The sequence below is a fragment of the Eucalyptus grandis genome, chromosome 11 (assembly GCF_016545825.1).
Source record: "Eucalyptus grandis isolate ANBG69807.140 chromosome 11, ASM1654582v1, whole genome shotgun sequence".
Classification (NCBI taxonomy): domain Eukaryota; kingdom Viridiplantae; phylum Streptophyta; class Magnoliopsida; order Myrtales; family Myrtaceae; genus Eucalyptus; species Eucalyptus grandis.
Window position 1 is genome coordinate 6,298,149 of NC_052622.1, and position 12,551 is coordinate 6,310,699.

Sequence of the window (12,551 nt, forward strand, 5' to 3'; positions counted from 1 at the left end):
ATACACGACTCCGGAGTTAGTCTTTAAGAACCTTGGGTGCATCTTGTACAAAGCCGATGTCTACAGTTTCGGCAAATTGTTGATGGAGATGGCCAGTGGGAGGAAGAGTGTGGATGTGATTGTAGAGTGTTCTAGTAAGATTTACTTCCCTTTATGGGTTCATGACCAACTTAGTGAAGGAATGGACATTCTAGCAAAGGAAGTGAGGGGGATCGGAGAATAGTAAAGAAGATGATAATAGTTGCTCTTTGGTGCATACAATTGAATCCTAACGAACATCCTTCGATGCATAAAGTCTTGCAAATCCTCAAAGGAGAAGTAGATGATCTACAAATTCCTCCCAAGCCACTTTTTTATCCAACGGAAATGTCAACAAGGGATGATGAAACTTGGACTAACAATGGCAAAGATACTATATCCACTTCATTGACTAGTGAAATAACTTATGAAGATTATCGTTTTGAGCATACTAGCACTAGTACTACACAAGTATAGTCACATATCAAAACAATTTGAACCCCGTCGATAGAGTGAAACGTCATATTGATGATGTTTCACATGTGGCTCCCCTTTCTTAGCCATCATCATATTGTATATGTTCATGACCTTATTTTTAATCTTAGTCACGCCCATATCATCCTTTAGCATTGTTGGTTGAAGATGCCATTGGTTATAATGTGGACTTTCATATCCAACATAAAATCTAGTGACGACTTTTAGCATAGTGCTATGAGGTGCGAGTTTGTGTTTTGAAGATGATCTCTCATTGAATAACAATAATACATGAGATTAATTAATTTTTTATTCTATTTACTAGGCTAATCACTATGAGGTGGGGAGTTCAATTCCCCACAATTTCGAGGGTTGGGGAGGAGGCACGTGAGTGGAGTAAAATTTCATAACCTATGCATAGCGCACAAACGCAATGACTTGTAATATATTTATAAAAGATAGAATTAGACAAAAGGAAAAATACTGGGAGATATGACAAGATGATCTCTTCCTAGATAACAGTAATACATGAGATTAATTAAATTCTTATTTTATTTGTTAGGTTGCTAAAGTTATTTTAGTGGTAAATGTGCACTTAGAAAATGGTAATAATTTTCCTTTTAAGATTCATTGTCTAATGCTATTACATTAGGAGGAAATCTTACGTTAGAGAGAGAGACATGCCATTTTTATTAAAACTTGGTTTGAGTATCCTACTCGACTTTAAATTCATATCGAATGTAAACAAGTATTTTCATGTTTAGTTTTCAAGTACGTGTTAACTGTCCCAAACACTTCCTTCTATACATCAAATCGAGCGAAATACAAATTCACGAGAGCAAACAAAATCCCACTTTGAGAACGGATGTGAAATTTTACAATTTTTGCGAATTTAATTTCACCATTTTTAAGATTGACTTTTGTTTTAGCTAGTAAGTGTGCACCTTGACTCGAAGCCCAATAATCATTATGGATTTCACGTGAGTATTGGATTAATAGTCATATAACTTCATTTGCATTTTTCTGATTAAGAAGTGAGGAGAAAGGAATCGAACCGTGCGTTTCCATCATTTACAGATTACCGAAATACAATATTTCTGTTTTTGGGTCTCCAAAGATTCCGAACGACACTTTTAGATAACAGGTCCCTTAATTCGGGATACAGGGCGAAATGACAAAAAGTCCAGGGGACCAAATCCGAAATAACAGAAAGGTCGCGTCCTCGGATGCAAAAAAGTCGCCTCGCTTGTCGCTATTTGCTTCCTTCCATAAGTCTCTCCTTTCTTTTGCGAGGGAGGCCGCTTCTAGACCCAAACGCTCAAAACGCATTCAACCGTTGATTCAAAAATCAGGCAACCAAAAAAAAACAAAAAAACTCGTCACATTCTAATTCTGATTCTGATTCTGATTCTCATTTATCGTTCTCTCTCGCGGTCTTATGGAGATCTCTTGCTGTTTTCTATATTCCATCTCCTCCGCTCTCATTTCTCGCGCCATAAGTTTCTCGAATCGCAGTCCCGATTGGAGGCGAAGACGAAGAAGACGACGGCGAAGAAGGCGATGGGCGGCGGAGGCGAATCGGAGGCGACCCGGTGCGGCACGTGCGTGGTGGGGACGCCGGTGGAGCCCCGGGCGCACCCCGCGAACCAGCACGCCGCCACCTGGGTCGCCGGCGAGGCCCGCGGCGGTCCCGCCAGCTTCCACTCCAGCTACATGCGCGCCACCCCGAGCGGCTCGGCCTACGGCTACGCCAACCTCAACCAGAGCGGCGGCGGCGGCGGCGGCGGTGGCGAGAACCCGTACGTCCACGTCGCTCCGCTGAATGCCCCCGCGCCGTCCGGCAGGAGTGAGTACTATCGAGGCGCATGCTTCGCGTTGGGAGTTGAGTAATTGGCGATTAAAGGCTTTTGAGAAATGGTTGCGATGAGGCCGACGCTTTGCTGGTGTTTGCAGGTCCGATGGACAGGATATGCGGCGCGTTGAACCGGTGTGGGAAGAGGTTCGAAGACGCTACGCGAAAAGCAGAGACGCTCGCGGACAATGTCTGGCATCACCGTAAGTTGTCTCTACAATTTTTGCTCGCAATATATGTCTGTATAATCAGTTAGGAACATTTTGGATTTGTTCGTGGAGACGTACCTGATCGCTTGCTTGCGTGTATTTTTTTCTCTGTTTCTGCAATGTCAGCGAATGCTATGGATGTAAATATTCAATCCATAGAGTTTGGCACCTTGTCTTTCATTGACGTCGTTTGGGAATCAGTTCGATTTCAGTCACCACCTAGGAACTAACATACATCCTTCATAATCTGTGTATTCAATCCACCGATTAGCTGCTGAGTGGATCGAGTCCTTTGATTATTTATCTAGGGGAGATTGAACTGTTATGTGCGGTGCTATCTTCAGCGCTCATTGTTTTGCTAATCTATGTTGATTCCTACTTACAACAAATTGCCGAACGTGTAACATGGCACTTTTGTGGAGGACATACTTTGTTTTCCATAATTTTCAAAAGCCATCCAGACCCATCGGGCTCTTTGCATGACTGAACGTTGGACTAGATAAATGATCACCTCTCGGCTCTTCGTCTTTTTCCTGTAATGAAGAAAAATTAGCTGTCCTGTAATAGGAAGCACTGCAGCAGCTGGATAAGCTTGGTTTTGGCATGTTGTCTGTTCTTTAATTCATTTGTGACTTGTGAGAGACAAAGCCCGTAATTTCTTTGATTCTTGTCTCCTCACGGTTTTCAATCAATGGAATTGTGATGTTAAGAACTCTACTTATGCCTGACCTCAACCAATTTGTAATTGTGCGATGTTTGTGTGAAACAGTAAGAACCAACCCTAGCATCACAGACGCAGCAATGGCTCGACTGGCTCGGGGGACAAAAGTGCTTGCAGAGGGGGGACAGGATAAGGTATTTCAGCAGACATTTGAGATTCTGCCAGGAGAGAAGCTCCTGAAGGCATATGCTTGCTATGCATCCACTTCCACTGGGCCTGTCATAGGGACACTGTATTTGTCAAACAAGAGACTGGCCTTCTGCAGTGATAACCCTCTTTGCCAATACTCTCCCTCAGGACAGCAACAGTGGATGTATTATAAGGTAACCTTTCCAATCTTCCTGTAATTGCATTATTTACTCTAGGATTGCCATTTCAAATTGGTAAGCACTGAACTTTTGTCTGAATCATGATAAGTTTTTAATGCATTACAAATTCATAGCCTGAGTTATGATTTTCGTTTCCCCTCTTGTGACTGGCCTGAGTCGTCATTGTCGTTGCCCCTCTTTTGGAGAACCTTCATTGGAAAGGACCTTCATTTTACTCATTGACTGTATTACTTCACCGAAACTTGGATAATTCTTTTTGTCATTTTATTCTTATTTAAGCATGAAGTATCTGAATGTAGTGAAACATACCCAAGAAAAATTTGTCAAGCTCCACTGAGCTTCACTCTCCAACCATCGGTTCTTAACATGCTTTCATCCTGATTGATTTCGTAGGTGGTTCTGCTGCTCAATCAGTTGAGCACTGTTAGTCCTTCTTCAAACAGGTTGAATCCTACTGAAAGGTACATCCAGGTTGTCACGAGAGATGGTTATGAATTCTGGTTCATGGGTTTTATATCATATGACAAGGCTCTCAAGAACATAAATGAGGCTTTACATCACTATCATGACAATAACATGGCTGGAAGGATACTGGTACAATAACTCACCCGACTGAGGAAGAGATTGACTGTACTTGAATAATTTGGATGTGCGTCTGACTGCTATGGATACTCGATTTCGAATGTTTTACTTTGTAATGTAAAATAAAATAAGATAAAGCTTTCATAGTCCCAAAAAGGATCACTAGGGCTTTCTTCATTATTGCTCCTGTTAGATAAGCCCGAATGAATACAGCCAGTCATTTCAGATGCCCATATTTGCTAATGGGCTGAGATATGTGGTGAGTGACCAATGCATGGCATTGGAAGGTTCTTGTTTTAGTGTTACTTTCGCTTTGATTTGTAGATAGTCACATGTTGAATAATTGGCTGTTGTATGCAATCTTTCGTGGTCCCAGAAAGGATCGCTAGGGCTTTCTTCAGTACTGCTCTTGTAAGATACCGCGTGAATGACTATGGCCAGTCATTTCAGATACCCATATTTGCTCAATGGGCTGAGATGTGGTGAGTGACCAATGCATGGCATTGGAAGCTTCTTGTTTGTGTCATTTTTGCATTGGTTTATAGATAGTCACATGATGTGTCCATTGGCTGTTGTATTCGATCTTTCTTGGCCTGTAGAAACGGAACTTCGAGAGTAACATTTCCTTTTAAAACAGTTGCAGCAGGTAACTATATTCTATGAAGCAGCTATCGGAGCTTGTTTCTTCTTTTTTCCCTTTAATAATTGCGTTCTTCAGTTTTGGAAGCTGGCTTCTGATAACACTCTAGCTGATAAATACAATTATAATCTGAATCACGTTTTACTACAGATGCTTAACCCGACGTGATCTAATTCTTGAAAGGGAAGCATTCTATTGCAGCGAACTTCTATTTACTTCGGCAACGACTGCGGCCTATCACTAGTCATCTTTAATTGCTAGGCTAATTGCAAGGTTGCCGCCATGACCCTTGGTTACAAAGTCCCATAGGAAACTATACTCTATGCAGGAGATGAGGGTCTAACTGACACTTTCCAATCATTTTGCCGACAAACTGAGAAGGGAATGCGTACTCAGTTTGGTGCTTTTCACGTGGCAACGAGCAACCAAAATGTTGAAAGCTTTTCGAGAAATAATTATCCAAAAGTCTTAAATTTATCATGAGTTTGCAAATTTAGTTGTAAATTTTTCATTTTTCACATTTTAGTTTAAATCTTCCTATGATTAGTCAATTTAAGGCTCGGAATGCCAAAAGAGAATAGAAAAATGAAGTAGAAAGCTCAATGCTCAATTGCTCATCCCCTGGATGGTTGTTTGCTAATAGTTTAGCCTTAAAAAAATAAAAATAAAAATAAATAAGACGTCATTTGCTTATGGCTATCATTCCACATAAGAACCTTTCTATATCTATGTTTTTTTGGCGTGTTCCAGATGATCTAAGCTCTGTTCAACGTAGACTTGTCCTTACGTGCTCTCTAAGCATCACCGTGAAGGCATGGAAATGTCTCTGCAACTGATAACGCTTTTTGTTTCATATCTGCATATTTTATCAGCTAGATTATATAATCCTCTTTCTACCAAACTTTTTGTGATGCTATTTTGACCAACAAAAGATGGTAAGAATTAATCTCCTCACTTTAATTTGGTTCTTTCTTGGATATATCATTTCATTTGTTGCTTCAGACTTGAAGGCCAATGATTCCCCCAGCAAACCATTAAACGAAGACTTCACCCACTGTATATTACTTCAGGAAACTTAAATTCTCTCCTCTTATTCGCTGGACCTAAAAGAACATGCCAATGACAATTTCGACATTGCTGAACAACCATGCCGTCACGAATATACTTACAAGAGAAATATATGAACAGTACTTACAAAAAAAATAGTATGGTCACCTACTACATGGGAAAGTAGGACAACCAAAATCGGTTGCACAAAACATAATTACAATGACGCTGCGCTCATGTCAAGAGCAACCAAGGATGCGTAGAAACCGTCTGGAGTCGTGCTTTCCTTTCTCAACGATCACTCCATTTTTTACCACCACAATCACGTCTGCATTTTTAATGGTTGATAATCTATGCGCCCCTATAACTGTAGTTCTATTGACCATGACTTTGTCTAATGCATCTTGAACCACTCTTTCACATTCAGCAACCAATGCACTCAGTTATATAAGTGAAGTTCCCATCGTTTAAACTGGCTATTTATATCAGATCAACTGGATAGGATTGGCTTTCTTTTGAGACATGCCATACAAAAAAATTCGTGCTTTAGTACCTCTCTCTACTATCTTTCCTTGATGAATGACAGCGATCATATCAGCGTTCCTGACGGGGCTCAGACGGTGTGCTACAATAATAGTGGCTCGGTATCCTGTCCAATGCCTCTTGTACTATTCTCTCTGATTCTGCATCTAGTGCGCTGGTGGCCTCGTCTAAAAGCAAAATCCTAGGATCTTTCAGAATTGCTCTGGGAATGGCAACTCTTTGCTTCTGTCATCCTGAGAGCTGAGTACTGTGCTCACCGACCATTGTCTCCAGTCCCTTGATGCAAAGATGCAAAAAAGTTTAAACTCACAATTCTCAACTTAGAGGTAAATTAATTAAACTAAACGTCTCTAGACCTTGGGCAATTTATCAATGAATTTAGCAGCGTCGGCAACTTCAGCAGCTGCTCTTATCTCTTCGATGGTCGCGTTCCCTTTTCCATACGCAATATTATCCTTAATGCTCGACGCAAACAAGAAGGGTTCCTGGGTCATGAGGCCGATCTTGCCGCGTATCCATCTAAGCTGAAATTCCTTTAGATTTATGCCATCGATGAGCACTTCACCCGCTTGTGGATCATAAAACCTCTCTATAAGACTGATCATGGTGGATTTTCCGCTTCCACTTTGTCCAACCAAAGCGGCAGTTGTCCCACTTGGTACATAAAGAGAGAATCCGTTGAATATCAGCTCATCTGGTCTGGCTGGGTAGCTGAAGTAAACATCCTTAAGTTCTATGTCTCCATGAATTTCATCTATCGGGCTTCCTGTCGATGGTCTCAAACATCTTAAATGCTGCGGCTTGACCAGCAGCAAATGCGGACATGCATGGAGAAGCCTATCCTAAGGACCTAAGAAGTAAGCCAAACCAATTCATTTATTATGGGTCTGCTCTGGCACAAACACAATAAAGCTGCTTACAGTTTATTTATGTCTAATCTCCTTTGATGCAAATATTCAATCTCTTGCATGGTTTTTAAAATAATCAATTATTAGCTTTTCCTTCCAAAAATAACATGTATCTTTTAACTCATCAATGTATACGAGCAGTTAAAGTTGAATGAAGTCCAAAGTACAACTAACATTGAACTAGCTAAGACAGCGATGATGACATTAAGTACTTCACCTCCAGTATATCCTTTTTCCATAATCATCTTTCCTCCGAACCATATTGCCAATGAGTAACTGCAGTTTCTCTCCCTACTAATTATTAATTATTTTATTTTTAATTTGAAAATTTTATTTTGATTAATAACTACAAGCTACATTATTTTGAATAAATTTTTTTGGTAAATTTAAGAAGACTAAACATGTCCATGCCCAAATGTTCTAAGTTCCTTTCCTTTTATAAAACTCATGTTTTTTTTTTGATTAAAAATAAACTAAATTCTCTCCCCAATAATTATTTTTTTTATTTGATGAATGTAAATTATTTTGAATTAATTTTTTTGGGTAAATTTAAGTCACGACGTGCCTTCTGATGATAAGAAATGGTATAGTTTTTCTTTGCATTGCTACCCTTAGAAAGTTTTTTTGATTTGTACAAGGTTATGGTATTTATGGTATGTATGTTTATATCTTATAATGTGAGGGTTTTGTGATGAATTTAGTCAAGAACTTGAATGATAAAGCAAATTACATGAGTTCTACTTTTCCCTCTTGCTCTCTTGCTTCTGGTGGTCTAGCATTCATCTAATATTTTCTTTCTTGTTTTCCAAGGTTTTTGAGTTGTGAACAAAGATGTAGATGTCACGGCCCGACAGCATGTCCAAAAGGTTTCCATGGGCCGGCCGTGACACGATTATGGTGACACGATTATGGACTCAACGACCCTCGGCTTATCCCCGTCACTTAGGGTTTTTCTCGGGTCTTCTAGAATAATTCTAGAATAGTTGGTAGTTGGGGAGATTCAATATCCACCGTTAGATCTAGGGGTTTCTCAGGTCTTCTAGAATAATTCTAGAATAGTTGATAGTTGGGGAGATTCAATATCCACCATTAGATCTAAGGTTTCTCGGGTTTCTAGAATAATTCTAGAATAGTTGGTAGGTTGGGAGATTCAATCTCCACCGTTAAATCTAAGGGAGATCTACGGATACGGTTTGCCTTGTATTTGTATATAAATGGGTCCTCCCCTTCATTCTAAACATCTCATTCACGAGTAATAGAAAATCCATCGCTTCTCCCTCTAAAGAGTTTCTCTCTCAATAATGTGTGAGGACCTCTTTCATTGTAAAGCATCTCATTCACGAGTAATAGAAAATCTAGACAAGTTTTCCCAAAATCAAATCATTTGATGATTTTGCCCACCCCTATTGTTTTCTTCACTTTACTTATTTTGTGGGTCTAGATGAAACTGAAAATAATCTTTTTCTTTGCTCGTTTTACTCAGGTGAGGAAGGTGGAAATGCTTGAAGGAGTATCTGTGATCCCTTCCGAGAAGGTGAAGGATGAACTGGTCATGGAGCTTGTTTTCGAGTCTTGCGCCTTCATAAACCAGGTACGTCCTACTTGTCATTTTCCTCGCACCTGATGAAAAGCTCTTGCTGAGATTAAATTTCTGCGTGTCTTGAAACAGAAATGCATGTGAAGAACAAGGACATCCTTGATGGTATTTATGTCAGCGAGAAGGGAACCTTCTCGCTGGATTTGCTTCTAAAGGATGATTTAGCAGACTATGATGATCTTATTGAGGATGAGGTTTACAATTTTGTGCTATGGGAGTTTCTCTGCCTACAGTTTGGTGTTTAAGGAGGTGGGGATGATTTTTTAAATTTTATTTAATCGGTTGATGTAGAACTTTATGCCTGTGGGATTGCTTTTGGGCTGCAGTGGCAGTTGTTGACTGAATAGAAGTGATGGATGGGGGATGATTTAGACGATTTTGAGTCATGAGTTGATTGTTTGGAAGATTAAGTGTCTTCAGATGATGTTATGTTGTTATGCTGTGTCCTTTTTGTTTGTTTAGTATATGTTTATTCAAAAGGATTAGAGAGGTTTTTCTTTTCTTGTTCAAAACAAGGTCTAGAGATGTTATGGAGCATATCTTCTTGGGGAAGGTCCCAAAGTTATCGTTTTTACTTGTGACTTTCATCCCAGGTCATTAGAAGCTAACATGGGTTGGGTTTTTTTGGTATTAGTGATGGCTGCATTACCACCACTACATGCTATGTTTTATTATGTTTTAGAATGATTTTGTTGATGATAAGTGAGCATGATTGTTATGGGAATGCATTAGGTGGTGGCAGAATTTTCTGCAGTTGTGGTAAGTGACCTATATTAGTCATTAGAATACGTTTGATTGTTCCGAAAATTGATTTAGTGCTTTGAACACTTTCCCTTGATCAACTTTTAGAAAATTGTATAGTTTTTGATTTGTACAAGGTTATGGTATGTATGTTTATATCTTATAATGCGAGAGTTTTGTGATGAATTTAGGCAAGTACTTCTTGGTTGTGAATATCTGAATAGTACGAACCGTTCCATGGATATCTTTGCTTCGGAACAAAACAATTAGAATTAGGCTCGGTCAACTGGAATGTGTATTATCCATATAGGGGATCTTCCAATCGAGACGATCCATCGACCCGAGACGAAGAGAAAAGTCTATCTATTTTATTTAGTTATTCAGTTAAACTTAAACCAATGATTCGTTATTGGAGCACATAGCAACAACCATTTCATCCGACATGCGTAGTTTTGATTTTCCAATGGATTTACATCTTTCGGAAATTTTTTGATGTAGTGAGTAATAGCTCTGGTTATTCGCTGTTCAGTTCATACCATCAATACAAATTATATGAGTTCTTCTACTTTTCCCTCTTGCTTTAGGTGGTCTAGCATTCATCTAATATTTTATTTCTTGTTCTCCAGGGTTTTTGAGTTGTGAACAAAGATGTAGACGTCTTGTTTCAAGTAAGGCCATTAAATTTCTCTGCCTACTAATTATTAATTATTTTATTTTTTATTTAAAGAATTTATTTTGATTAATAACTATAAGCTAAATTATTTTGAATTAATTTTTTGGGTAAATTTAAGTTATGCCGTGCCCAATGTTCTAAGTAGAGCAATTAGAATATTGGGATTGTAAAATCTGATTTATTTTGATTAAAAGTAAACTAAATTATCATTAATTTTTTTTTTTGGAGTAACTTATGTGTGGGCTTCACAAATACTACAACAAAAAAATGCTTAGAATAAAAATGTTATGTACGCGGTGCATCAATTGCCACACATAGGGGACTTGGTTGATTGTTATCATACGTGTTATTTGTGCATCGATTGTCATGTATCCGCTTCCGACTCGGTAGTATTTTCGATGATGTAGTGGATTACTTGGGGCTGATTCAAGTAAAAACTAGTTAGCGAGTAATTTGTAGTTCGAGACAGAAAGTAGCGGAAGTAGCGGGTACATTCATTTCCTTAGTTCTCACCTCAATTCCTTATCTCCCTTCTCCAAATCAGTTCAATTCCTTACCTCCTTTCTCCAAATCAACTTAATTCTTGTGAGGTGATCCGAACTTATAACTGCAACCATCGAACGAAAGTTTTTGGCAGCTACAAACATTCTTTTTACCATAAACCTAAATACTATTTAATTTATCTTAGTAATTTTTTTTTTTTATCAATTTGAATAGAATACTTAAATACTCACATATTTCTTGCATCGAGTATTGTTCCGTGCTTGGAAATTTCTCATAATCCAAGAAAAACCTAAAACATTCACCTAATACAAACATCAATATAAAAAACATTAAGCTAATCAAAATATTTATCCCATCTATTTTTCTTCATGTAAAAAATCAATTTGGTAATGCCCAATTGCATCAAACGCGAGGCTATCCCAATATAATTTATGCTAATTAATAATTAATTAAATAAATAATATCATATGGGAAAATCTTACTTTTTCATGACATAGCATCACGTGACGTAGCACGTAACCTCTCAACTTCCTTTGGTGTTAAATGTTTTAGGCATCTTGTGATCATTTTCTATGTGGAGATATAATAAGTATTAGCATTAGAATGAAACAAACAAAAGGCAAAGACAAGGCAAATACCTCAATGGGTAAATCTCCTAAAATTACTCGGATCTTAATCTTCTTAGCATCTTTCCCTGTCACACAAAATTCACTCCTCACCTTTAAGCACATTCGTTCGCGATTTGTATAACTCAAAAAATATAACCTGTGGACGTCTCTCGTGTGGGTTCGTCCTAGGTTACATTTGTGGAGTTATGCAAATCTCGGAGGAATGTGCTTAAAGATGAGAATAGTGAATTTTGTGTGGCATGGGAAGAGGCTAAGAAGAATAAGATCCGAGTAGTTTTAGGGATTTACCCATTGAGGTATTTGTCTTTGCCTTTTGTTTGTTTCCCTCTAATGCTAATATTTATTATATTTATTCACATAGAACGACCATAAGATGTCTAAAACATTAAACACCGAAGAAGGAAGTGGAGAGGTTACGTGCTATGTCAAGTGACGCTTTATCACGAAGAGGTAAGATTTTCCCATGTGATATTATTTATTTAATTAATTATTAATTAGCATAAATTATATTGGGATAGCCCTAGTTGCGTTTGATGCAATTGGGCATTACTGAATGATTTTTTTACATGAGGAAAATAGATGGGATAAGTATTTTGATTAGCTTGATGTTTTTTATATTGATGTTTGCATTAGGTAGATGCTTTAGGTTTTTTCTTAAATTATGAGAAGTTTTCAAGCACCAAGGGAACAATACTCGATGCAAGAAACATGTGAGTATTTGAATATTCTATTCGAATTGGATAAAAAATTATTAAGATAAATTAAGTGGTGTTTAGGTTTATGGTAAAAAGAATGCTTGTAGGTGCCAAAGACTCTGGTTGGATGGTTGCAGTTATAGGTTCGGCTCACCTCACAAGAATATTTGGGAGGGAGGTAAGGAATTGAGATGAGGACTAAGGAAATGAATGTATCCTCTATTTTCTGCCTCGAACCGCAAATTACTCTCTAAGTAGTTTTTGCTTTAATCAGTCCCAAGTAATCCACTACATCATCGAAAATACTACTGAGTCTGAAGCGGATGCGGATATGTGGTAATCGATGCACGGATAACATGTATGATAACAATCAACCGAGTCCTTATGTG

At 38.3% G+C, this 12,551-nt stretch overlaps 1 protein-coding gene and 2 pseudogenes across 1 annotated transcript; 2 read left to right on the plus strand and 1 right to left on the minus strand.

Annotated features, from left to right (window-relative positions):
* Nucleotides 1–1,918: 1,918 nt before the first annotated feature.
* On the plus strand, nucleotides 1,919–4,750 carry LOC104424605 (GEM-like protein 2). Its single transcript, XM_039304888.1, has 4 exons — nucleotides 1,919–2,338; nucleotides 2,446–2,547; nucleotides 3,323–3,597; nucleotides 3,997–4,750. The coding sequence occupies exons 1-4, from the start codon at nucleotides 2,053–2,055 to the stop codon at nucleotides 4,204–4,206; spliced, it is 873 nt and encodes a 290-aa protein (XP_039160822.1). The 5' UTR covers nucleotides 1,919–2,052; the 3' UTR covers nucleotides 4,207–4,750.
* Nucleotides 4,751–5,872: 1,122 nt separating this feature from the next.
* On the minus strand, nucleotides 5,873–7,568 carry LOC104427074 (annotated as a pseudogene).
* A 396-nt stretch (nucleotides 7,569–7,964) lies between these two features.
* The window catches only part of LOC120289671, a 37,745-nt pseudogene continuing 33,158 nt past the window's right edge, over nucleotides 7,965–12,551 (plus strand).